General features: G+C 43.2%; 2 protein-coding genes across 7 annotated transcripts; one reads left to right on the top strand and one right to left on the bottom strand.

Moving 5' to 3' along the window:
• Positions 1 to 824: 824 nt before the first annotated feature.
• On the top strand, positions 825 to 5,631 carry RAMAC (RNA guanine-7 methyltransferase activating subunit). 4 transcript variants are annotated; one of them, XM_076004710.1, is made up of 5 exons: positions 828 to 915; positions 1,690 to 1,734; positions 2,541 to 2,664; positions 4,486 to 4,664; positions 5,392 to 5,631. In XM_076004710.1, exons 4-5 carry the CDS (start codon positions 4,495 to 4,497, stop codon positions 5,576 to 5,578), a joined length of 357 nt encoding a protein of 118 aa, XP_075860825.1. In that variant the 5' UTR covers positions 828 to 915; positions 1,690 to 1,734; positions 2,541 to 2,664; positions 4,486 to 4,494; the 3' UTR covers positions 5,579 to 5,631. The 4 variants fall into 4 exon arrangements, with proteins under 4 accessions (XP_012618675.1, XP_075860825.1, XP_075860826.1 ...); XM_076004711.1 differs by having other exon boundaries at positions 865 to 993; XM_012763221.2 differs by lacking the exon at positions 2,541 to 2,664 and having other exon boundaries at positions 825 to 915.
• Positions 4,547 to 22,407, bottom strand: C7H15orf40 (chromosome 7 C15orf40 homolog). 3 transcript variants are annotated; one of them, XR_012920066.1, is made up of 5 exons: positions 22,241 to 22,407; positions 20,645 to 20,771; positions 19,063 to 19,190; positions 6,100 to 6,191; positions 4,547 to 4,633 (listed from the first exon to the last, which is right to left on the bottom strand). XR_012920066.1 is itself a non-coding variant. In XM_012763219.3 (4 exons), the coding sequence occupies exons 1-4, from the start codon at positions 22,352 to 22,354 to the stop codon at positions 6,180 to 6,182; spliced, it is 381 nt and encodes a 126-aa protein (XP_012618673.2). In that variant the 5' UTR covers positions 22,355 to 22,407; the 3' UTR covers positions 5,768 to 6,179. The 3 variants fall into 3 exon arrangements, 2 of the variants coding, with proteins under 2 accessions (XP_012618673.2, XP_012618670.2); XM_012763219.3 differs by lacking the exon at positions 4,547 to 4,633 and having other exon boundaries at positions 5,768 to 6,191; XM_012763216.2 differs by lacking the exons at positions 4,547 to 4,633; positions 6,100 to 6,191 and adding an exon at positions 17,153 to 17,391.
• Between the last annotated feature and the right edge of the window lie 2,972 nt (positions 22,408 to 25,379).

Genomic DNA, 25,379 nt, shown 5'->3' with positions numbered 1-25,379 from the left:
ACAGGAGTGATGCTAGCTAGAGATAGGGTATCAATGAAAAAGTACTGGATTTCCACTGTTCAAGGGATGATATGAGAGCTCCGATTAGGTGGAGGCAGCGGGTAAGGAGAGAGGGTGGATGCCAGAATTACTGCAGAGGTACAATCACAGAACTTGGCAACTGACTGGAACAAGGGAAAGGGAAGGAAAGGCATCAAATTAAGACGTCAAAATGTCCACGATGGTTGTATTAACAAAGAGGGGTGCACAGTCAGGGAAGCAATTTGGGAGGAAAGAGGCCAAGTTACGTCAGGGATATCAAGCGTTTATATACTTGTGGAACGTACGAGAATAAATGGCCAAGACTCTTGGAAGTGTCTGGATACTGACGAGTGAAGGTGGTGCAGAGAGGGTGTTTCCGCAAAAACACGCACAAAACGGACTACAGAAATCGCACTACCGTGCTGGAGTGAAAGGCGTACCGTGGCTGAAGTAATCCAGTCGTGCCCACTCTTCGCCGTCCGTTCTCACCTGACATTCTCCACAGAGACTCCGCAGCGGGCGGCCGGAAGCAGCTTTTCCCTCTCTTCTCGGCATACTCTCAAAACTTCCGCCCCTACCGGCCACCGGCTCCCAGAGGGGCGCAATAGGCGGCGACATCTGTGACTACCCAGTCCCCGTGCGGGCTGGAAGCGCACAGAGGGCGACAGCCACTACTTCGCCCGCTCCCTGGCCGCATCGACGTTTTTAGCTCAACGCGTTGCGCCAGCGTTTGAAAAAACACCGCGAGTCAAACGAAAATCTACTGGGTGAGCCCTAGATATCGCGAGACTTGATGGGCAGCCGCCGGAAGCGGAAGTCCGGTGATGGTCGGCTTCTAGAGGAAGAGGCTCCGTTACCTTGGAGAGCGGTAGCGGTCTGGAGTTCCACTGTGGGGTGAGCGAGGCTGCTTGTCCTGCGCGTGTCGCGGGCGGGTGCAGCCCAAGCGGCACAGACAGACACAGCCCCTGGCGGGTGGGTCGCTGGGGACCACGGGGAGGAGGGAGCGGGGCGGGCCGAGCTGAGCGGCCGACGAAGTGTCCCCGGTTCGCGCGGTGGTCTGTACTCTGCGAGGCCGGAGGCCGTTGACCTCTCACGGCCCGTAATTTCCTTCACTGGCGGAGATTTACCGTGCTGCGGAGGGGAGCCGGTCTGTCAGAGCCTTGGCGAACAAGCCGTGATGTGCTGGGAGGGCGGACTGGAAAACGCAGTTTTCTGTCAGCGTCTTCGTCTGTTCTCTGGGCTCCAGTCCTAGGACAGCAAAACCCTTTTCTCGTTAGTCATTTCCAGGGCTAGTCCCCCGCAAACAGAATGTGATTTTATTTGTGGTCGATCAGTTTAATGGTGTTCGAATACAAATCTGAAAGGCTTGCCCTTTATTTATTTATTTTTTCCTGTCTTAACAGAAAAGAACATACATTGTGAAATTGTCATTCATGCTTGAACTAGCTTGTTGGCTTTGAAGGCCAGGGGACAAGTCTGGTAGCATTTAGCTCTTCACTGCGATGGCTAGTTCTCTTTCGAATGTTGGCTTTGGAAGTCTTTAGAGCACTTTCAATCAAACTCTTCCATTAGGGCTCTGAGGTCGCCCAACCTCAACACACACACACACACCTTTTTAGGGTTTCCTTAAAGGAAGTCACGGGTCGTTTTTTCCTTTTTCTCCCACAGATTTAAACCAAACATTAAACAGTTCAGCTGCGTCAAATTCTTGAGGTAAGTAAAGCTTGCATCAATGAAAATTCTATTTAAATTCCGTTCTCATGAGTAATAATAAAGCTGGTATTTGTTTACTTGTGTGGGGGGGGGAGTCGTGGGAGAACATAAAAATGGAGTAGCACGTTTTCCTTGCCTTAAGATTTTAACTACCCATGTGGATCAGATATGGGTCATCTTTCTAGCCATTTTGTGATCCCTATAGAAATCTAGGCATGATTTTAATTAGCTGGATTTATTTTAAACTCGTTCCTTGGATTTGAGAGTTTGACATTAGTTTGCTAATGACACATTGAAAGTGGAAGTCCGATGATAGTCGGCTTCTAGAGGAAGAGGCTCCCTTACTTGGAGAGCGGTGGCCGTCAGGAGTTCCACTGTGGGGTGAGCGCGAGGCTGCTTGTCCTGCATGTGTCGCAGGTGGGGCGCAGCCCAAGCGGCACAGACACAGCCCTTAGGTCACTCTATCCTGGGCAACAAAGTGAGACTCTGTCTCAAATAAAAAAAAAAAAATTAGACAATATCTTATCTGTAGTAGTTATTTTTCATTTGTCTCAGGATCTAGAGTAGGAATACTGTGGATACATAATAAAGTAGTTATCCCAAACTTTAATAGCTATGCATTCAAATGCCTTTTTATTTAGGTTATTAAGTATGAAATGTCCAATTTCCTTAAGTACAAAGTTTGATAGTTCATATCCCTGACATTTCACTTTGACAATTCATGTTTTATTTTTCTTGTGATGGTATATCCTCATTCTTTCAAATTCACTATTTGTCTTGTGATTTTTTTTTTTTTTTTGAGACAGAATCTCACTCTGTTGCCCTCACCCTGGGTAGAGTGCAGTGGCGTCATCATAGCTCACTGCGACCTCCAACTCCCAGAGTCAAGCGATCCTCTTGCCTCAGCCTCCCGAGTAGCTGGGACTACAGGCACGTGCCACCATACCTGGTTAATTTTTCTATTTTTAGTAGAGACAGGGTCTTGCTCTTGCTCAGGCTGGCCTTGAACTCCTAAGCTTAAGCAATCTTCCCACCTTGCCTTCCCAGAGTACTAGGATTACAAGCATGAGCCACTGAGCCTGGCCTTGCTCCTGTTTTAAGCCAAGCTTCTTTAAAGCTTTATCTGTACTCAATGTAGATTTCTATTTCTTTACCTTCTAGGTACTTTTCAATCAATTGCAGTCTTGCTTTAATCCCCCCTACTCTAAAATAATCATCTCCTAATGGCTAAATCCAATTAATTCTTTTTTTTCTCAACATGAGGAAACAACCAATTAATTCTTCTTGGTTCTTTCTATTACTATATCATTTGCCACTGTTGACTACTCTTTATTCTCTTGCCTTCTATAATAATCTCTTCTGGTTTGCCTCTTATCTAGCAGTGTGTTTTCTCCTCTTTTATTTTATCCTTTTTCTTTTTTTAAGACAGTGTCTCCCTCTATCACCCAGGTGGGAGTATAGTGGCATGATCATAGCTCACTGCAGCCTCAAACTCCTGGGCTCAAGTGATCCTCCTGCCTAGGCCTTCTGAGTAGCTAAGACTATAGGTATAGTGCCACTGTGCCTGGCTAATTTTTAAATTTTTTGTAGAGATGGGGTCTCGCTGTTGCCCAAGCTGGTCTTGAACTCAGGCCTCAAATGATCCTCCTGCCTTGGCCTCTCAAAGCCAGCGTGAGCCAACATGCCCAGTCCCTTCTTTATCTTTGACTATTCTTTAAATGTTGATGTTTCCAGGATTCTGTTCCTTGATACTCTTCTTCCTATCCATCTACTAACAAGGCCCAATCCTGCTTAGCTTCTGAGATCAGATGAGATTGGGCACGTTCAGGGTAATATTGCTTAGACCTTGATACTCCTCTTAGTTCCCATTCTTCTTGAGGAATTTCATCCATTCTTACAGGATTAACCACTAGCAAAATTGCCAGTGTCTCCCATATTCATCTTCAACCCAGTTCAAAGTCCCAAATAGTTAACTGTGAGCTGACTTTCCATTTGGATGTTTGTACCAAGGTAACTTCAAACTCAAGTGTGTATCCTCACCCACCTTTCTTCCTGTAGTTCTGTGATGCCATAATTTATGCCAAAGGCTGAGAATTTGTTCCCCCTTCTACTCTCACATCTAGTCAGTGATTAATTCCTCCTGGAATCTTTTAAAACTAAATCTTTTAAATCTTTTAAACTCAACCCATGATTGAGATTAAGCCTTCAGCATGTTACCTACTTTATTGCAATAATCTGCCTTTAGTATAATCTCACTAATATATTCTTAAACTTGTTAGAAAAGTGATCCTTCTAAATAGTAAATTTGATCTTGAAAATTCCCTGCTGAAACCATATATGATACCCCATTGCCTATCAGAAAAAGTGCAAAACTGTTTGCGTTGAACACAAAGTTTTTCACGATTTGACTCCTGCTTACCTCTCCAGCCTCATTTCTTGATATCCTCTTCTGCTTCTCCTTTTATATTTATACCGTATCTATCTCTTCTACTAGACTGGGAGCTCTTTGGGGTCAGAGTCCATGATATATAGGTCATCTTCACATCCCAGGCTCCTAGTTAGCAAAATGCCTGCAACGCTGTAGTCAAGAAATGTTGAATTGAATGTCTGAAATCTGACTTAGTTTGAAAGTACACAAAGACTTCTGTGAATACCCTGCCTAAAATTGTTTACTTCTTGGTTTTTCATTATCTAGTAAGATAGTGTTAATTTTTACATTTTTGTAATAGAAATATCTTAAAAATTATACAGAATTTCAGAATGACTGACATTTCTGAAGCTATTTCAAATTTTGAAGAGATGTTTGCCAGTAGATTCACAGAAGATGACAAAGAGTACCAGGAATACCTGAAACGCCCTCCGGAGTCCCCTCCAGTTGTCGAGGAATGGAATAGCAGAGCTGGTGGGAACCAAAGAAATAGAGGCAATCGGTATGTGTTACTGTGCAAGAACAGAATAATAAATGCAGATGGTTGATGTGGGAGAGGATAGCTTTAATCTACTAGACCATAAGGCCAGTGAGGGAGCAACCAGTGTTTTCAGTACGGTATACCCAATGCCTAGTAACAGTACCTGGCACATAGTAAGTGCTTAATAAATACTTGCTTTAATATTTTGTCAGGACCATATATTCTTTTAGTTGCTGTTCAGTTGTGTATATGTGTGTGTGTTTTAATGTTGTTTTTAAATGTTCTTTCTGTAGACTAATACTTTCTTTGCAAATATACTTTAAAATGTAGAATCTTCTAAAACTTTGTATTTGATTCCATAAAGAAGATATAGTTTTGGTTTTACTTTAGAAAGAAGTTTATAAAATGAAATTACTTCTGTTTAATAATTCAAAATAGTAAAAGGAATAAATTACCATACTGCTTTTGTACAATTGGATAGATTTCAGTTTAAATTAGAACTGTCGTATTTGTTTGGGTTTGTTGTAGTCTGCTTATTTCTCTGTAAAGTGTACCCAGTGTACTACTGGAAGAATGATTTAAATATTAGGAAAGTTTTGAATAACTGGTGCTATAACATTCCGTAGTGAAAAATGTTTTTTTTACTCTTATTTACTATGTATTAGATTGAGAAACCAAATGCACTTGGATAAACTTGTCATGTGTTTTTTTTACAATGGAAATTTAAAAACCTTTTGTTTTGTTGTAGGTTACAAGATAACAGACAGTTTAGAGGAGGGGATAGCAGACGGGGGTGGCCAAGTGACAATCGATCCAATCAGTGGCATGGACGTCCCTGGGGTAACAATTACCCACCACACAGACAAGAACCTTACTATCCCCAGCAGTATGGACAATATGGTTACAACCAGCGACCTCCTTATGGTTACTACTGATAGAAATGTTGGAAGCTTTTAGTAAAACCATTGTCTTTGTTAACATGACAAAAGTTTGTGTGTCTTCTTTTGGTCATAGTGTTACATCTGCTTTTAGAGAATGGCTTATTTTTTTTTAACTTGAGACTTTTTATTTTTAATAGATCTTACTAGAGAGATGTGATGGTTACCGGGAATACCTAAAAATGTTGTGGATTATATTGCCTGACTCTACCTCAGATTCTTCTTTGTTTCATGACTTATAGTGCTTTGAGTTTGGTATATTTTTCTTATTTGACCTATAGGCGCTCTGTCTTTAATTTACACAGAAATAAAAACTTGAAAATAGACAATGCTTGCTTTTACTTTGTAAGGTAAAGGAGTATTATATACTCAGATGTGGTCATTTCTAAAATTCTAGAGGTTAGTACAATCAGCTCATGGATGCTCAGCTATACTTGTGATATATATCACAGCAGGTGAAAGGTACAATTGTTTTTGGGGTTTTTTTTTGGCTTTTGTTATGTGGCTATAGTACTTACTTTTGTTGCATGACTTGTGGTACTTAATCTATAGATATGAGTCAGCTCCACAATTATTTGGGTGTCTTTTTAAAAGGAAATCAAGAATAAAGCTGTAAAATGAAGAAAGAATCAGTCTCAGTCTCAGTGTCTTGATCTGGTGGTGGGTGGGATTAGGGTATACATCATTTTATACAAACTCTAAGACTTTTTGCTAACTTAAACATTTTGGGTCAGAATTCATGTGTTACACAAAACTTAACTCTAATATTCCAACTTTCCTTTTTAATAATCTGTAAATAGTGCTGCATTTTGGCTTTTCTTTTTTGGTATTTAATGTGGGTTGATTTCACAGTGTTATATTCACTTCCAGATGGATACCTTTGCTGTTTCCTCTTCTATAAATACAGTGATGCTGTAACTTCCTTTCAGAGAGAGCATTCTAGTTCAAATCATTTTAATGATTATTACAATAGTTTTATGCAAACAAATTTTTTAAAAAGGTTTAAACAACATTACTCCTAAGTTTTGGCAATTAGCCTACTTATTACTATGGTCAAATGAGTTTTTAGTGTTTTATTACTCTGTCCTTCATACCTGTTGAAAAGGGTTTATTTGGTTTAAGGATAGTATTAAGAGTACAAGTTTTGTCTTAGGTCAAAGGAATTAAAAGGCAACTTCCTAAATCTGCCTTTTGCTGCCTTCCTTTTAGCACCCACACTGGGCCCTTGGGACTGACTTGTCCAGGTACTTCTCCCTGCTCTGGACCCCTCTCTCCCCCACCCCAGCCCCCTTCCTGAAGAGCCACCCTTTCAGGTAACTATTTTATTGGAAAGGATCTAATAAGTCAGGTATTCACATTGAGATGTAAATAAAATTTTAACTAATAAGGTAAGGGTCCCTGAATCCCTCTAATTACATCTATTAATGGGCCACAAGCCAGTGCTGTTACATAAAAGATAGGGTTTTTTTAATTTAATTTTTTAAGAATTTCAAGAGACTTAGGAGGTACAAGTGTTTTTTTTGTTGGTTTTTTTTTTTTTTTTTTTTTTTTTACACAGATGAATTGTACAGTGATGAATTCAGGGCTTTTAGTGTATCCATCACCCAAAAAGTGTACCTTGTACCCAATAGGTAATTTTGGATCCCTCACCCCTTCCAACCCTCCAAAGATAGGTAGATAGGTACAGATATTTAGCCAAGAGAGTCAACAATGGCCTGACTATACCCTAAGATGAGTTATTAAAAATTTCTATCAACTGATAAAGCACAGGTACTAGTTGGGACAGTAGCTGACTATAGCATTAGGGCAGGACTCTGCTGTGCCAGCTGTTGACACCAATTAGGGAGATGCATGGGTCTAAGGACAGGGTTGGAGAGAGGGATGCTTCTTAGGAAGCTCAGAAGAAAGGTTATTTTCCAACAGTGCTTTATTATTTTAACACCTGGTATAGCTAGGTTGCATATGGCCTGAGTATCGGCCCTGCTTGAAGAAATGGGAAGAGTCTTCCTTTCAACATGAGTTATTTCTGCACACTGAATGAGTAATCTATGTGGTGGTAGTTTTTGTTTTCTCACAGCAGTCACTGTCAGACTACTCCCTGTGTTAAACCAGGAAGAAATAAAAGAGAAAGATGTTATTTTCTGTCTCATGAAGCAGAGAAAACATGAAAAAAAAAAGATAATTTAAGAGTGAAAACAAAGAATTAAAATAGTGTCAAGTAGAATGAATTGTAAACAGTCTGTTATCATAGCATACAATGTTAGACAGGAGTCCTGGCTTCCAGTTCTATCCTTACAACGTATGTGACCTTCAGAAACAACTTATTAGCTCACCTGTAAAAATGGGGACAATACCCACTCTGCCACCCTCACAGGGTTATAAAAATAAATGACCAAGGGAAGTGCTTGAGAACAGAAACTAAAGTTGTAACCATTATCCCCCAGTGGCACATAAGTAGGTGCTGCATAAACACTTGTTGAATAAATGGGAGGGAAGTATTCAGGGAATTGTCAAGCACAGTATTGATAAAAAGGATGTAGAGCAACTGGTAGAGATGAGGCAGGAGACATTGAGAATTAAGGATTTGTGGTTGTTTCCTTATGTGAATTCATATGTGAATTAGTAAAAGGAGAGCAACTTATATCCTTCAGAAAATAACAAACACTTAAGATGTGGAAGAAAGTGTGCATAAAAGTTAGGCTAAAATTAGCAGCATTTGCCCCTTGGAAGTTGGCACTGACTTTAGGATGTCAGAACACCTAGGGATTTGAGATAGACTGTTTTATTTTGGAGTGCTCAATTTGGGATTTGAGTGCTGGATGTGGGATTATCCAGAATGTAATAACCTAGAGTCACTGCTCTGAGATGAGTTTTTGGGTTCTTGAAACCATATAGTAAAAAGACATTCCCTTGGTTTTTTTTTTTTTTTTTTTTTTTTTGAGACAGAGTCTCACTTTGTTGCCCGGGCTAGAGTGAGTGCCATGGCGTCAGCCTAGCTCACAGCAACCTCAAACTCCTGGGCTCAAGCAATCCTGCTGCCTCAGCCTCCCAAGTAGCTGGGACTACAGGCATGCGCCACCATGCCCGGCTAATTTTTTCTATATATATTAGTTGGCCGATTAATTTCTTTCTATTTATAGTAGAGACGGGGTCTCACTCTTGCTCAGGCTGGTTTTGAACTCCTGACCTCGAGCGATTCACCCGCCTCGGCCTCCCAGAGTGCTAGGATTACAGGCGTGAGCCACCTCGCCTGGCCCGGTATTTTATTTTTTATTATTTTTTTTATTTTTTATTTTTTTGAGACAGAGTCTCACTTTGTTGCCCGGGCTAGAGTGAGTGCCGTGGCGTCAGCCTCGCTCACAGCAACCTCAAACTCCTGGGCTCAAGTGATCCTCCTGCCTCAGCCTCCCGAGTAGCTGGGACTACCGGCATGCACCATCATGCCCGGCTAATTTTTTCTATATATATTAGTTGACCGATTAATTTCTTTCTATTTATAGTAGAGATGGGGTCTCGCTCTTGCTCAGGTTGGTCTCAAATCCCTTGGTATTTTATTAATCTAAAGGAGAATACAGGACTTTATGATAGAATTAAGAGTAACGATGTCAGTTTTAAGTTTAAAATAGTAAAACGGAAGGACATGATCTTTTCCTCTGAAGTTTACTGACAGCACTAATTTGGAACTCTAATAATAAAGAACTATACTTTGTTCCTAAATATAATTTTTTTACACCTTAAAAATTTCTTAGACTTTCTATTCCATCTGATTCATTCCACCCAAACATATCTTTGGCTGTGAATGGAAATCTATGCCCTAGGCCTTTGAATTCTTTTAATTAGCACCATTATCTAGTCAAAGGGAATTTTTTTTTCATTAGGAAATACAGGAAATAACAAATGCTTTCAGCTTGAGGTGGTTCGTATTACTGTTGGATTTCAGTTAGCTAGAAACGTTACTTGTGAAAGCACTTACTTATAATGTCAGACAAATGGGATATTATATATAAACTATTCACTGAAATACCTATTTGAATTTTTCTTTCAGTCACTTCTATTTTAACCAAAGAAACATATTTTTATATATACATGAGAATTTTGAAATACTAAATAGGCTTTGATTAATTTTGTGTGAAAAAATTACCGTGTTTCCCTGAAAATAAGACCTACCCATAAAATAAGCCCTAGCAGGATTTCTAAACATTTGCCCAATGTAAGCTCTACCCTGAAAATAAGCCCTAGAGATGGGCGTGCCTACGCAGCGCATCTGCACAACCCGGGTATGTCGTCCCGGAGCGGGAAAGAAGACGAGCAGCCCTTCTCATCTGCCCCATTGTGACAGCTACTATCCCAGAGGTGACCGGAAAGGTGCGGGCAGCCCCACCAACAAGGTCGGCTCCCCCTGTCAGGTCCCGGCCATCCTGTGAGTGCTGCAAGCTGAGGCTTTGAGGGGAAAATGACACTTCCCCTGAAAATGAGCCCTAGGGTGTTTTCTTGAGGAAAAATAAATAAAAGACCCTGTCTTATCTTCGGGGAAACACGGTATATAGGTCAAAGAATCTTTCCTCTGTTTACTTATGAACCTAGAAAGGTATGCTTTTAAAATTCTCAAGTTTTAAATTTAGAATGATTTAAGACCAACCAGAGAAAATACTCCTATCACTGGTAGAAGTTAATATTGTTAATATTTAGATTAATACTTCAGGATTCAGATATGACATTCTATAATATCTACACAAAGATTTATCCTGGCTCCTGCTATATTAAATTCTGGAACCAAATCAGCAAGTTTCAAGGAGTAGATAATACCATTGGACCCCAAGGCAACCTCGAGAGCAAATACTTCCTCTTTTCTGGAAATCTGGTTGATAACTGCTGGGACCAGCTTTTGAGGAAAGTAAGGATGGCAGTAGAGATCCCTTGGTCTGTGGACATCTGGGAGAGAATGGCGCTGGGTCTTAATCAGTAGGGCTGCTCCACATCAGCGAATGCCCCGGTGAGGAGGAAGTAACTCTTCCGCTCTAACACTGCTGAGGCCTCTGGCGCCAGAGAAACGTTCTACCTCTGAGGATTTCAGATATCGGTGCTGTCAGATGAGCTGTGGCTGACACCCCTCAGATTTAAAGATTTACAGGGTGGGATGGGAAGAGCAGGTTAACGAAGAAGACAAGTCCTCCATCAAAACTGCTGTGATTTGACTGTCCCACTGCAGGATTAAGTGAAAGCATCAAGCACGCAGCACTGGGCTGGGCACATGACGGGTGCCCAGTCAACGGCAGGTTTGCGCCTGGAGGATTAGAGTGAGGTGGCTCTGGTTTGACTGGGATGTGAGCACGGCTCACATATCTTTAGCAGCGTCTTCTGGGCTGATGGGCTGATTCAGCTGGTGTTCTCATTCCTGTCCCTCAGGGGCACAGAGGGCCCCATGTATTTAATTACCAGTTAGATTTTCTTTGGGTTTCAGTGACTTCTTCTGAGACAGCCGCAGGGGAATGATGTGATGATGATCTCATAGTTTTTTTCCACTGCCAGTGCCTTTAACTCCCTAAAGAATCTCCAGTCTCTTGTCTGAATTAGGTAAATAAAGCTGCTCTAATTCTAACTGCCAGAGCTTTGTTGTTTGTGTATATTTTTCTCATTTTAAAATTTCCTTAACTATGTATATTTTGTGTTTATAAAAATAAATGATAAAGTGAAACAGTACAAAAATAATCTGCACTCAACCAGTGATTATGACCTGTTGCGTATGCTTCTATTTCTTTCTCCATACCATGCAAATATAAATAAATTTGATGCTATTCTTTTTAAAAACTAAAGTAGGGCTATACACTTTTCATATATATTTTATAGACACTTACACAAAACTCTGTTCACTCAACAGAATATAATAGTCATCACTCCAGGTCAGCTTTCAATTAAAAACTAATGATTTCATTTTAATAATAATATTCTATAGTATGGATTCACCACTGATTATATGATTATTCTCCTATAGGTAGACACTTAAGTTGTGTTTTTTCTTTTTTTTTTTTTTTGCTCATACTAACAATACTGCATTTCTTTTATACATTTATCTCTTGGTGCTTTTATGTGTTCTGGGAGTAGTGTCAAAAGTGGAATTGTTATATTAAAAGATCTATAATTTTAATAAAGGCTGACACATTTTATAAAACTAGCACTTCGTATTTCCATCACCAACAAATTATTATGCATACACATTTGACCACTGAACAACACAGGGGTTAGGGGCGCCAACTTCTGCACAGTCAAAAATCCATTCACTCCCCCAAAACTTAACTACTAATAGTCTACTGTTGACCAGCCTTACTGAGAACATAAACAGCCGGCATATTTTGCATGTTATATGTATATTATACTGTATTCTTACAACAAAGTAAGTTAGAGAAAATGTTATTAAGAAAGTCATAAGGAATAGAAAATCTATTTCACTATTCATTAAATGAAAGTAGATCATCATGAAGATCTTCACCCTCACTGCCTTATATTGAGTAGGCTGAGGCGGGCTGGTCTTGCTGTCTCGGGTGACAGAGGTGGAAGAAAACCCAAGCCTAAGTGCACACGTGTGCAGTTCAAACCTGTGTTACTCAAGGGTCAACTGTACGTGTCTCCCCCTCCTCCCTATGACATCAACTTTTTATCTGGATGGTCATAAGCTTTTTTTTTTTTTAATCTTTGAAATCAGAGTACTTTACTAGGTTATGTCTCATCATGGATTATTCTTTCTCATTGTTTCACCTGGGACACTGTACCCTTTTCTGTAAATTATTTTATTCCTTCAACATTTTCTTGATTATGTCTTTAAATATTCTGTTCCATTTCTTTGGATCTCTTCTTCAGGATCCCAACTATTTATGTGTTGATTTTCCTTTCTTTGTTCACTCTTCTCTGTCTTGCCCTCTAAATTCCATACCCTGTTTTCAGCCTCTTCTCTGTTGTTTCTAAATAAATATGGCCTTTATTTCTATGATGTTTTTTTTTTAACTTTGAAACAATTTTTATAATATGCTTTTATTTTTAAATTTTAAATTACATTAGCCACAGCTCAGGTGCTCCGTAGCCACATGTGGTGTGAGCAGCCTACCACATGGGACACTATGGCTATGGCAGAACAGGAGGACTAAAGATTTGCAGTTCTGTGGGCTTGACTCACTCCCTTATTCCCCATAGCGCCCCCTCCCCCCAAGGCATCTCTGAGGAAACCTAAGGCTTTGAAATAATACGCAAGCCACTGCAATAGTAAAGCCACATCATGGATGAGTTTCCTGTAGAAATAATCAGGGAGTCTGTAATCTGTGGCTGCAAAGTTTGGGGACTCCCCCCACCCAGACTTTATCTAGGGGACTAGATGGAACCTGGGCAAGACAGCTAGGATTACAAAATGCTAAAACCCTTATCAACTGAATTATAAGGATTGTCTAATGAACGTCTGTGTTGGTAGAAGTAGTTGATCCTCCTACAGCCTAGAAAAAGGGAGATCCCGCGCCATGAAGGATCATCATCTCCAGCGTTGTCTGGGAAGAGGGGCTGTGGCTGGCAGATAAAATCTAATAGGTCCATCCCTGCAGCAGAACTGGGACTCCAGATTGTCTTAGCTCTCTGACCTTGGCCCCTAATTTCCCTTGCCCTGACATCAAGCTTTCCAAGCAGCCAGCAAATGACTCTCTTAAAGAGATTTCCCAAAGGGATAGAATGTGCTCACTACAGAATCCCACCGTATGGTCTATTTGGCAGGTATGTTCTTCACTCAAGTTAATAAGTTGGCACCTTGATTAGAAATTAGCTCCTTGCCAATTGCCCAGCCCAATTTCATTTTCAAATCACTGGCTACATGGGATATCTGAAAGCTGCAGTGTTCTGCGAGGTACTCGGACCATGCTGACTCAATCATGGCAATGATATGGAACTCTCAAGTGCCCAGCCAGCTGGCCCCCAATTCACAACACTCTGGCCTGAGCTAAACCCCTTAAGGATGTGAGGAGACTAAGCCTAAGGAGTGTCTCCAAGAAGAAGGATCACAGTGTGTGACATTGGCAGTCAGGCATTGCAGAACAGATTTTCCAATAGTGCTGTTTGCTTCAAAAGGAATTAATTCCCTTTAAATTATTTGTGCCTTTTTGCTGTTGCATTATGGTGCCACCTCTTGGATGTAAATTGAAAGCGCAGCTTCTTAAGTTTTTAGTCTCTACTCACATGCATTAAAACAATTAAATTTGGGGCCACGATGGGCTCTAAAATTTATATTCTGCATTACAATTAAAGAACTACTTAACCAAATCCCTGAAATCCGTAAACGGAGAATGCTCATAGCTCACAGCCCAGAACACTGCCTTCTAAAGTTTGTGAGTTTTTAGCTGTTTGGAACATACACTGCAAAGTTGCCACTTCCATCCTCTGGTTCTTTCTCTCCATCCCCTAATTCAGTGGTCCCCAACCTTTTTGGCACCAGGGACCAGTGTCATGGAAGACAATTTTTCCACGGACGGGGTTGGGGAATGGTTTCAGGAGGATTCAAGCACATGGCATTTACTTTGCAGTCAAACCTCACTGCTACCGATAATCTGTGTTTGAAGCCGCTCCCCAGCACTAGCATCACCTCCGCAGATCATCAGGTATTAGATTCTCATAAGGAGCGGCAACTCGGATCCCTCTCAGCACGTGCAGTTTACAGTAGGGTCCGCGCTCCTGTGAGAGTCCAATGCCTCCGCTGCTCTGACAGGAGGCGGAGCTTATGCAATGATGTGAGCAATGGGGGGAGGGGTGCGGATGAAGCTTTGCTTACCAGCCACTCACCCCTGCTGTGCCGATCGACCGCGGGGGTGGGGGGATGGGGGTTGGGGACCACAGCCCTAATTGAGAGAGGAATGTGGAATGGCTCACAGGAATCAAGAGCCCAAAATCTCTGCTCCTGCCTCCAGGGCAGAATGAGCTAGGTTTTTCTTTCCCAGGTTCTAAGTATGAAGCACCTAGCAGTGTTGGCAAATAGCAGGAACCCAAGTTAGTAAATAATAGATCATTTTTGCACAAGTAATTGTAATTTATGGAGGTGGGTGACAGATGACAGATACAGTGCTGGAATAACACCATACTAGTCAGCAGAGTTGGATAAATATCTTTCAAACCTCATTCTTCGGCTGCCTCAAAGCCAGGATCCTCAGAACAGCACAGGGCAAGACAGGCAGTTTTATTCACAGACTGCCCAGCCTGTATTCACTTAAAATTTGATGGGAGTGGACAAGCTCAAAATCATGTTATTAGACAAATGTTACGGAGGCTGCAGATTTTGTATCCTTGGCACTAGGTCACGGAGTCTACTTTGGTATTCATTGGGGAAGAAAAGGACCCAGGTGAAAAAAGGGGCATGAACTACACCAGGTCAAGGTGCCCAGGCCTTAGCTGTGACTTGTCACTAGTGGGGAATGGCCCTGTGTGGGACAAGAAGCTTAGACTGCTGGAGACTACCTTATCTGCAGGGTAGAGAAGGGAGTCATGCTTGGGAATACAGCCCCTGGGCCAGTTTCTACCTCCAGTAATAGTTTTTGTTGTTGTTTTTGAGAGAGTCTCACTCTGTTGCCCCAGGTGGAGTGCTGTGGTGTCAGCCCAGCTCACAGCAACCTCAAACTCCTGGGCTTAAGCGATCCTTCTGCCTCAGCCTCCAAAGTAGCTAGGACTACAGGCACGCACCACCATGCCCAGCTAATTTTTTCTATATATTTTTAGTTGGCCAATTAATTTCTTTATATAGTAGAGACGGGGTTTCTTTTTTTTTTTTTTTATTTTTTTTTTTTTTGTAACAACTTGGATGGAAGAGACGGGGTTTCGATCTTGCTCAGGCTGGTTTCGAACTCCTGACCTTGAGTGATCCTGCCAGCCTTGGCCTTCCGAGGGTGCTAGGATTACAGGCGTGAGCCACCACGCCTGGCCCAGTAATAGTTTTTAATGACAAAGTGTCACTTTGTTACAAGATACTGTTATGTTTCTCAAAAAAAAAAACCCAAAACTGATTAGGCAAAAAAGTTTCCATGTTAAAATGGGGCCATTTAAAATGAAGTAAATTGGTGTAGTGGAAATTGTTGGTTTCTACCCAGCATCATTGCTCTCTTCATAACTTCTCCCAATTTTATTCAGATATCCAACTCTCTCTGCTCAAACTTTGCTTCTGAGTGTGCTGACCCTATTTCCAGCTCTGGGGTGGGCCTTAATTGGCTTAAAACAACTAAAGAAATTCTCTTTTCTACAGTTACCGGTTTCGGGAACTAGAGTTACAGAATGACATCTCCTGACTGCAGAGGCTGGTTTAGAAATGTCAGGTGACCTAATTTGGGCCGAGCTATGAGAGGAGGCTCATTGAGAGCTTTTGGGAAAGAAATACCAGAGCTCTTCTAAGTGGACTTTGTTCCTACTGGAGGGGGTGATATGTGAATGTGAAACCAGGAACCGTGGTGGCCTCCTGCGTCCACGAAGGAAGTGGGCCTGAGGATGGCGCTAACAGCAGAGGAAGGAAAGAACGTGGGTCCTTTAGGACATCACTGAGCTGCCGGACCAAACTCACTGCTAAGTACACGCCGCTGCTGGGTTTCCCAGCTTTATGAGCTAATGCGTCTCATTACTGCCTAAGCCAGCTGGAGTTGTGTTTCTGTTACTTGTCAAAGGCGACATCCTAACAATGACTCATGTAGAAACCACAAGTAAAATGCTTTTACAGAACACACTGAAAGTGTTGAAAAAAGTGGGAAAAGTTCTGAAGCCAAGATCATGGGAAACAGCGGCACACGCGGAGGCAGTGCGGCCTAGGGGTCTAGAAGACAGCGCAGCTGAGCTTAAACCAAGCCCTGCTGTTAACTCGCACTGTGATCTGGGAGAAGCCAGATACTATAACATGCACTGAATATGTAAAAATGTATTTATTACTAGCTTTTGAAACCTTAATATGAATGTGATTTCTGATAGGCTTTTACAAATACTGAAAATAGCTTCCAGGTCCTCTTTCTTCTTTTAAGGATCTTTGGAGATTCATAACCACTGATTTGATGATTGCAAGTTATCATGGAGGAAGAAGAAAATTCAACAGTTGTAATTCATATTAAATTAAAAGTCTTGATTATTCTTACTTTTTCACAAAATGTTCATATAGTCTTTAAAAGATGTGAAAAACATTTTTACATTTAAACATCTTAAAATATAAGGTAAGACTACGAAGCAGCGTGACAGGTTTTTCTCTGTCATTTGTAAACTGGATTAGAAGGCAATCTCCAAAATTCCAGAACTGTTGTGGAGATATTATCATTTTCATTTATAATCAGGATTAACTGCATTCGACAAGGAGTCAAGGGATCTGGGTTCCAGTTGCCATCTTGCACGGTATGACCTTGAATAAGTCTCTCAACTTCTGCATGTAAGAAGCCCCATCACAGATAAAAGGTGTTAAGTCAGGTCTCCTTGAATACCCTTCCAGCTCTGTGATTTTGTAGTGCCATGAAATCAGAATAACATGTTCCAGGTTGTTTGGGGTCAGGGATTTTAGAACCTATGTAATAATGTACAGAACTTTAAAAATTTCTACTTTTTTCAATCTTACTTAAATATATACATATTTTCCCATGTTCTTCTGCGCATTCAAATATATTTTCCTATTTAAAAGACTCTTCATCATTAGCAGTAAAAAAGCTTCCCAATGATGTATTTTTCATTTCTTGCTTTTATTCCTTTTTGGCTTCCTTTTTTAACTTCTCCAAGATCTCTTCTGGAGTTGTGGAGGCCAAAAGTTTCACCACCTTTTCACGAGATTTACCACCCTGGACCAAAAGGAAAAAACCATACTGAACATTCCAGTGCTATTAGAGACAGCAGACCTCAGTTGTATGATAGGCTTTCTTGATGGCTTGGGTACTATCTCCTGGCCACTTCTGGTCTAACCAAAGATTATCTCTTAGAGTCTACCTTACCACAGATTTTTACAACTCTCCAGGGTTTTCACCTTTATACATCAATTTCTTTAATAATAAAAGCTAGGCATTAAAATTTCAAAATGAATATGGAATCTTTAAAATATTCTAGATTCAAGTAAAATTGTATTTAAATTAAAAATGAAAATCACTGTTAAAATACAAAAATAAATATTGCAATTTTATATAAACTTTGTATAAAATAATTCTAAATATAAACAAACTACTATTCTCTGCATTGTTAAACATTTCTGAAAATTCCAAACAAAAAGGAATCATATATCCATATGCTATAATTTCAGAATCACGTAAAACAACTTTTATTTTTTTATTTTTTTTTTTTTTTGAGACAGAGTCTCACTTTGTTGTCCAGGCTAGAGTGAGTGCCGTGGCGTCAGCCTAGCTCACGGCAACCTCAAACTCCTGGGCTTGAGTGATCCTTCTGCCTCAGCCTCCCGAGTAGCTGGGACTACAGGCATGCGCCACCATGCCCGGCTAATTTTTTTTTTTTATATATATATATCAGTTGGCCAATTAATTTCTTTCTATTTATAGTAGAGACGGGGGTCTCGCTCTTGCTCAGGCTGGTTTTGAACTCCTGACCTTGAGCAATCCGCCCGCCTCGGCCTCCCAAGAGCTAGGATTACAGGCGTGAGCCACAGCGCCCGGCCCGTAAAACAACTTTTAAAAGGGTTTGTTTGCAAACATATCATTTAAAGATGAAATCTGAGCAGGGATTTATCTAGATGGGTGGAATTTGCACAGGTAGGGAGCACCTTTTAGGCAAACATTAGAGCATGAGCACTAGCCCAAAATCAGAAATGACAGGTGGGACATCCAGATGGATTTTTAGGTGTGGTGTATGGATCAATGAATGACTTTGAATGTCAGCTAGAACTCGGTCAGGAGCTATATAATGCAGCACTGTAAAACAAGTAGTGCTTTAAGAAATATAAACATGGATGGGCCCTACTCCTGTAGATTCTGTTTCAATAAGTCTAAGGCAATGCCCAGGTGATTTAGAAATCATTCCCAAGTGATTCTGATATCCACCTCTAGCACAAAACCATGCGTCTTAACGACTTCATATGAACCTCTGTCTTCCTAATGAGCTTCTCCTGGTGAGCAAGGGCAGCGTGGGGATCAGCGATCCTTGCTGGACTCACGAATGGAGATAACACCAGGAACCACTTTGGATTTTTTAGTGTGGTGACAATGTCAGGGAAGAGGTATGTAAGATCAATCTGTCGGCAAGTTCAGGAATAAATTTAGGAGAAAATGCTGGAAATGATGGCAGCTGAGAAATGTAAGAACAAAGTGTGGACAGTCTGAATAAGAACTGAGGCAGTAGGAATGAAGGAGACTAAATAGGAAGAATTCACAGGTTTTTGTGGTTAAATGAAATATGAGCATTAAAACAACTGGTTTTCCAATTATTTGAAAAAGAAAAAAAAATCAGTATTTTGAGTCATGATTGATGCATAATAATCAAAATGTTTAAGAAGACAGACAGAGACCTACCTTATCCAAAACCACATCACTCTTCCTGAGTTCTAAGACCTTGGAAAGATACCGACAGAGCTCGGCATTAGCCTCTCCCTCCGACGGAGGTGCCGCAATAGCTACACTTACGGCTTCTGCTGTCAAATCTGGAATGAAAATAGTGTGGACTTTACCCTTGTAAGTTCATTTTCTTCGTGAGGTGCAGATATTTTATAAGAGTTTGCATTTGCCTGACACAGAATAGACTTTCAATTAACTGTTGAATGAAGAAATAAATGATTAGACTAATCACAACTAAGGAACATAAACATCATAAATATGCCTCTACCATTACAGAGAAGAAAATCCAGAGAAGATCCAGAGAAGAAATCCAGAGAAGAAAAATCGATATTTACCCAACTCTTAGAAAATGCGGGCCAAGGAGGGTCCAGCCAATAGAGACAAGTTAACACGGCCATTAGCACAAACCAGGCCTAGCACAGCAATTATGGGGTCTTGTTTTCAAAATATAATTTGGAATACAGAGCTTTAGAGGTGAAAAAGACCTTCAAAATAATTCAGATCAATGGTTTTCAAACTTTTTTCTCCTTCAGACTCCCTCCCTTTTTCCGATTTTCTCTGGAATCCCAACATTTAAAACAAACGTAAACACAGCCACTCAGGAGCCCTGTCTGCCTGGCCTTTCCTTGCCAAAAGCAGAGAGTCCTGGGCACCTCCAGGGCTCCAGGAATAGCCTAAAACCCTCTTAGTCCAACTGTCTCATCTGACGGATGAAAAAACTGGGCCTCTACATAATGTTTTACATTGTTTTGATTTAAAACAAGTTCACATAGGAATTGATCAGGGGTCTCAGATTTCAGGTTTTCTCCCTTCTCCTTAGGCCAGTGATCATTAAACTGGACCAAAATGTCTCTTCTTTCTCTAACCAATGTCTCCAGTTTTAGAACAGGACAAACTAAGAATAATCTAGGCTACACATATGTCTCCATATGTATCCTTTCTAAAATACCATATATATATATATTTTTTGAGACGGAGTCTCACTTTGTTGCCCAGGCTAGAGTGAGTGCCGTGGCGTTAGCCTGGCTCACAGCAACCTCAAACTCCTGGGCTCAAGCAATCCTTCTGCCTCAGCCTCCCGAGTAGCTGGGACTACAGGCCACCACTATGCGCCACCATGCCCGGCTAATTTTTTCTATATATATTAGTTGGCCAATTAATTTATTTCTATTTATAGTAAAGACGGGGTCTTGCTCTTGCTCAGGTTGGTTCGAACTCCTGAGCTCAAACGATCCGCCCACCTCATCCTCCCAGAGAGCTAGGATTACAGGCGTGAGCCACCGCGCCCGGCCTAAAATATCATAGTTTTAAAAGGAAAATATACAATAGTTTTCATCTCACTTGGCATGATTTAAAGATCATATATTCACTTTCAAACACCCTTATATTAGAATCTAGAATTTTAAAATGGAAAAACCGTTAACTGCAAATGTGAAAAATACACTCCACTGTCACAGGACAAACTTTCAGCTAAGAGGCAAGGGAGGCTGGAGGGTACACCTGATTCACACACAAATCCCATCCCAGTGTTCACATATACCTGTTATGGCGTTTTGTTTGGAGCCAGGTTTGGCATGGATGGCTATGGTGACACAACCTTTAGGATCAACAGCCACAGGAGCTAAGGGAGGAAGTGGTCTCTCTGGTTCCTTGTTCTGGCTCTTACCCTAAAACGACAACAACCACACAACTTTACAGGTTACAAAATATTTCCCCACACATTTAATTAAATCCTTCCACTACTCCCTTTCACCTTTGACCATGACAAACTAGGCTAATTAGCCGTGTCCAGGGACTTCAGGCCACCTAGAAGGCTTTCCCATGGCCTTCAAGGCTCAAATCAATTCTTCCATGAAGCCTTTCCATCAACCGCACAAAGCGTTTCCTCCTCCCTTGGAAGAAGACCTGACTGGCTTCCATACCTTAACGCTGGTTCCTGCCGTCTCCAATTCCTCAGAGACACGGATCATCTATTACTAATTTTCGTATCCCATCCAGCAGGAGCCAGTAAATGTCTGTGAACTACTAAGGCTGGAAGCGTATATATACACGAGTGCGTGTCTGGGGGGTGGGTGGAGGGAGGAACAACAGTGACTGATATTTAAAGGCCTATTTATCATGCGACATAAGCTGTGCTAGGAACTTTCATTCATTCAACAAATACGAACTAAGCAGTGCGGACTGCAGCGAGGAAGAACGCACAAGTGTAACTGCAATAACACTGTGCTGAGTGCACCCTGGAGAGAGAACCGCACAGGACGTTACACCCGGGAAGCGGTCAGAAGGAGGCAGTGCTTGTGCTGAGTCTGAGAAGCCGGCAGAAGGGAGCCATGCAAAGACGGTGGGAGGGAGCGGGAGTGGTGCACGCTTGACGGACGGGACAGGAGCAGCTGAGTACGGAGGCACAGCGCAGACCCGCGCCCCGCAGGCCTTGCGGTGCCCCTGGAACTACCGTGTTTCCGCGAAAATAAGACAGGGCCTTTTATTTTTTCCTAAAGAAGACACCCTACGGCTTATTTTCAGGGGATGTGTTATTTTTTTTTAAGTACGGTACAACCATCTACATTTATTCAAATACAGTGAAGTCGTCTTCTTCTGGAACATCATCCTCACTCTCCAGACCCCGAATCCCGTCCTGAATGTCTTGCGACTCTATTTCCCTTAGAACCACCGGCCCCGATCTCTCCTGTGGAGCCACAGAGCTCTCACGGGGCGGATGGGAAGGGCTGCTCGTCCTCTTTCCCGCTCCGCGACGACACGCTCGGGTTGTGCAGACGCGCTGCGCTACCACGCCGGTCACTAGGGCTGATTTTCGGGGTGGGGCTTCTATTGCGCACAAGCTTGGACATCCTGCGAGGACTTGTCTATGGGTAGGGCTTATTTTCAGGGAAATACGGCTAAGTGCTAGCCCGTGAGAGCCCGTGTGCGGCCGGGGCCAGTGCTCGGACGTCCCCGGCGGGGTGCGGGCGGCAGGAGCCCCAGGCCGGGGGTAGAGGCGCCGTCCTGAGCCCGGGAACTGAGAGGAGACGCGCTGCTGGCGGGGCCTCCCCCGACTCCGCGGGTCCCCCTTCTCCCCCGCGCGCCTCAGTGCTTAGCCCTGCGGCCCACCCTCTTGTCCAGGCAACTTGCCACTGGCCTTGCTCGTCGCACCAGCCTTCTTAGGCATCCCGGCGCCCGAAGGGAGCTGAGCGGAGGCCCGAGCGCCTGGCGCTGCCCCGAGCTGCCTCAGCCCGCAGCTCGCCCTCAGCATCCCGGCCGCGGAGGCGCCGGGCAGCGCGGCCCGGCGCCGGAAGCACCCCGTGCGCCTGCGCACGCAGCGGGCGGGAGCGGCCCCGGGGCCCCGCGCCTCCGCTCCAGCCCGAGGGCGACACCTGGCGGCCGGCGGGAGCGAGCCTCATTCCTCCAGAACCTGCGCAGGGGGTCCCCTTGACTGGGAAGGGCCTCAGCTGGTGGGAAGGTGTGTCGCCTCTGGGCTTCTCTTTCGTCACTGGGGTAAAGAGAAAGGTACTGTCGCCTCTCAGGATTGGAGTGAGCGGCAAAGTGTACACAGGTCCGTCATGCTCCCGCAGCCAACCGGCAGGTGCAGAGCCCCACGCTGCTCCCTGCGGCCCACAGGTGGACACAGAGCCGCGTGCCGGCTTTGCCCTTGGGTACGGTCCATGTAGCGATGGCGCATCTACCTCGTGACAGGCGCGCAGGATCCCACAGTGGAGAGGAATTATACCGCGACACGTGATATGGCAAGACATGACACTGGAGAGTCGGTAGAGGCGAGATCACCGAGTCACTGAAGGGTTTGAAACTAAGGATTGGCAGTCCAGTTTGTTGTATTCCAGAAACACCACCAGCTGCACTGTGCCAAACAGGGAAAGCCAGAGGTAGGGAGATGTCACCTCAATGGGCGATGGTGGCCTGAACTGGAGCTGCAGCACGGCTGGAAGAGCTGATCATTTCAAGGGTGTTCAGGAACTGGGATGATCAGATCTTGGGGAATGGCTGGATGCAGAAATGAGAGCGGAGAGCCAAGGAAATGCTCAGGTCTAGGGCCTGAGGAACAGGTTTGGGAGTCTGAGGGGTTCAGTTTTGGACATAATGGTTTGAGATGCCTATGGGACATCCAAGTACCAATGTTAAGGGGGTAACTGAAGCTTGAGAGATCAGGGCTGGTGGTAGAGATTCTGGAGTCCTCTGGAAGCAGGTAGCAACTGAAGCCATGGAAATGGGTGAGAGCAAGGTGCAGAGGGCGTGCACAGCATGAGTGCCCAGGACAGGACGGTCAAAGCAGTTAGAGAAGTCACCAAAGGACATTGACCGGAGGTCGAAGTATGGTGTAATGGCAGCTACAGGAGAGTACTTCAAGAGGGAGTAGCCAGCAATGAATGCCACAGACAGAACGTGTAAAACAAGGACTGAGAAGTGTCCCCAGGATTTAGAAATAATAGTGTGTTGATGACCCAGGCAGGAGTGGTTTCAGTGGAGAGGAGGAAATGGCCACAATGAGTGTAGAGAACAACTCAGTGACTTCACTACAGAGTGATTGGTGTCTGAAGGGGCACATGACACACCTTTATTTTTGAAGCTGAGTAAGAGTTAACTGTATTTGAAAGTTGATAGGAATGAGCCAGGAGAGGAGCGCTACGGCAGAGGGAGTTTCCTGATGGGGCGGTCTTACTACAGGAGGCCTTAGACACTCCTTCCTCCGGAAGAAAAGGGAAAGCCTGGGAGCACTTGTAGATGCATTTCTGGGTTTGGTGATAGGAGCTGGAATTTCTTTCTTGAGCTAAGGCTGGGAGGTGTTGAGGGTGTGAGCAAAGTGGAACGCGTTTCTATAGGGACTCTGGAGAATGGCAAAGAGCTGACAATTGAAACTCAGCAGCACTGACGGTTAAGAGACCATGAAATCATCAGTCCCAATCTGTACAGTTCTATCATTTTAAATGCGTGGCCCCAGCAGCCAAAAGTTGAAGATAAGGCAGACAACTAGGCTGATCCAGGTATATACATGTAGGTTGAAGGTTATTGATGAAAGGGTTAAAGTGACTGAAGATCGAAGGTGGAGAAGGGGGGGGAGATCAAAGGTAGAGTCTAACTGGGTAGGGAAGGAAGTAAAGAGAAATGGCAGAACAGGAAGGTCCAGGGGCTGCAGTCTTCAGAGTCAATAATGGGTGAACTAGAAAGCAAATGAGAGCTGGAAGAAGCATCATCGCTGCGGTCAGAGTGGGATGTCTGAATTTGCTCTCTCAGGCAGAGCAATTCCACATCACCACAGAGCACGCAGTGAGGTCATGAGAAGGAAGGCTGAAGGCTGCTGGAGGTAAGGAAGCTGGAAACCTAGGTGTGGATGGCTTGTCCACATGGACACAGAGCCACTCAGTATGAAGGCTTGAGCAGAAGAAAGGGAGCCATGTGTTAAACCAAAACCGGATTTTCTTTCTTTGAAATCAGTTAAGAATTGAGGCACAAAAGTGAACCAGCAATAGAGAGCAGTCATTTGTTTCGGGTAAAGTCATGACAGCCTCAGTTAGAGCTTTGACAGCTGTAATGGAAATAAAGGGGACGCTTGTGGTGGTGAGTTATTAATGGTATGTGGCAGGTGGCTAGACGCAGGGGGGTGCCATCCAGAGGACCAATCAGCCTTTCCCACAGGTGACTCGGAAGCAGGGCATATGAAAACTTCATCACACCAGCTGGAAGGAAAAAGCCATCAGCCCCAATTAACTTCTTGTTTCTGCCCAACTCTCTGCCTCTGGAAAAGAGAGAGGCAGAGTGGAAGGAAGATTTTGTAAAGGCAAGGGAAAGAACAAGAGACTATATCCAAATTGCAGAAAACTCATGTTTATGCAGGTTCCCATTTTATTTCCTTTTTCAGAGACTGGGGTCTTATTATGTTGCTCAAGCTGATCTCGAACTCCTGGACTCAAGTGATCCTTCCGCCTCTGCTTCCCAAGTAGCTGGGACTGCAGGCCCAATTTTATTTTTATCTTCCTTCAATTTTGAGGGTTGTTTTTTTTTGAGACAGGGTCTCACTCTGTCACCCTGGCTAGAGTACAGTGGCGTCATCATAGCTCACTGCAATGTCAAACTCCTGGGCTCAAGTGATCCTCCTGCCTCAGCCTCCCAAGTAGCTGGGACTATGGGCAAGTGCCACCTCACCTGGCTAGTTTTTCTATTTTGTGTAGAGACGGGGTATTACTCTTGGTCAGGCTGGTCTCAAACTTCTGGCCTCAAGCAGAACTCCCACCTCAGCCTCCCAAAGTGCTAGGAATTACAGGCAT

Source organism: Microcebus murinus, chromosome 7 (assembly GCF_040939455.1).
Source record: "Microcebus murinus isolate Inina chromosome 7, M.murinus_Inina_mat1.0, whole genome shotgun sequence".
NCBI classification, from domain to species: domain Eukaryota; kingdom Metazoa; phylum Chordata; class Mammalia; order Primates; family Cheirogaleidae; genus Microcebus; species Microcebus murinus.
This window is presented reverse-complemented; position numbering and strand designations above follow the sequence as displayed.

Coding starts and splice junctions, on each gene's coding strand:
- RAMAC (XM_012763221.2), top strand. CDS start 4,495: ATGACTGACATTTCTGAAGCTATTTCAAATTTTGAAGAGATGTTTGCC. Junction 4,665..5,391: donor CAAAGAAATAGAGGCAATCG/GTATGTGTTACT, acceptor GTTTTGTTGTAG/GTTACAAGATAACAGACAGT.
- C7H15orf40 (XM_012763216.2), bottom strand. CDS start 22,354: ATGCTGAGGGCGAGCTGCGGGCTGAGGCAGCTCGGGGCAGCGCCAGGC. Junction 20,772..22,240: donor AGGCTGGTGCGACGAGCAAG/GCCAGTGGCAAG, acceptor TTGTCGTTTTAG/GGTAAGAGCCAGAACAAGGA. Junction 17,392..19,062: donor GTGATGTGGTTTTGGATAAG/GTAGGTCTCTGT, acceptor CTTTTGGTCCAG/GGTGGTAAATCTCGTGAAAA.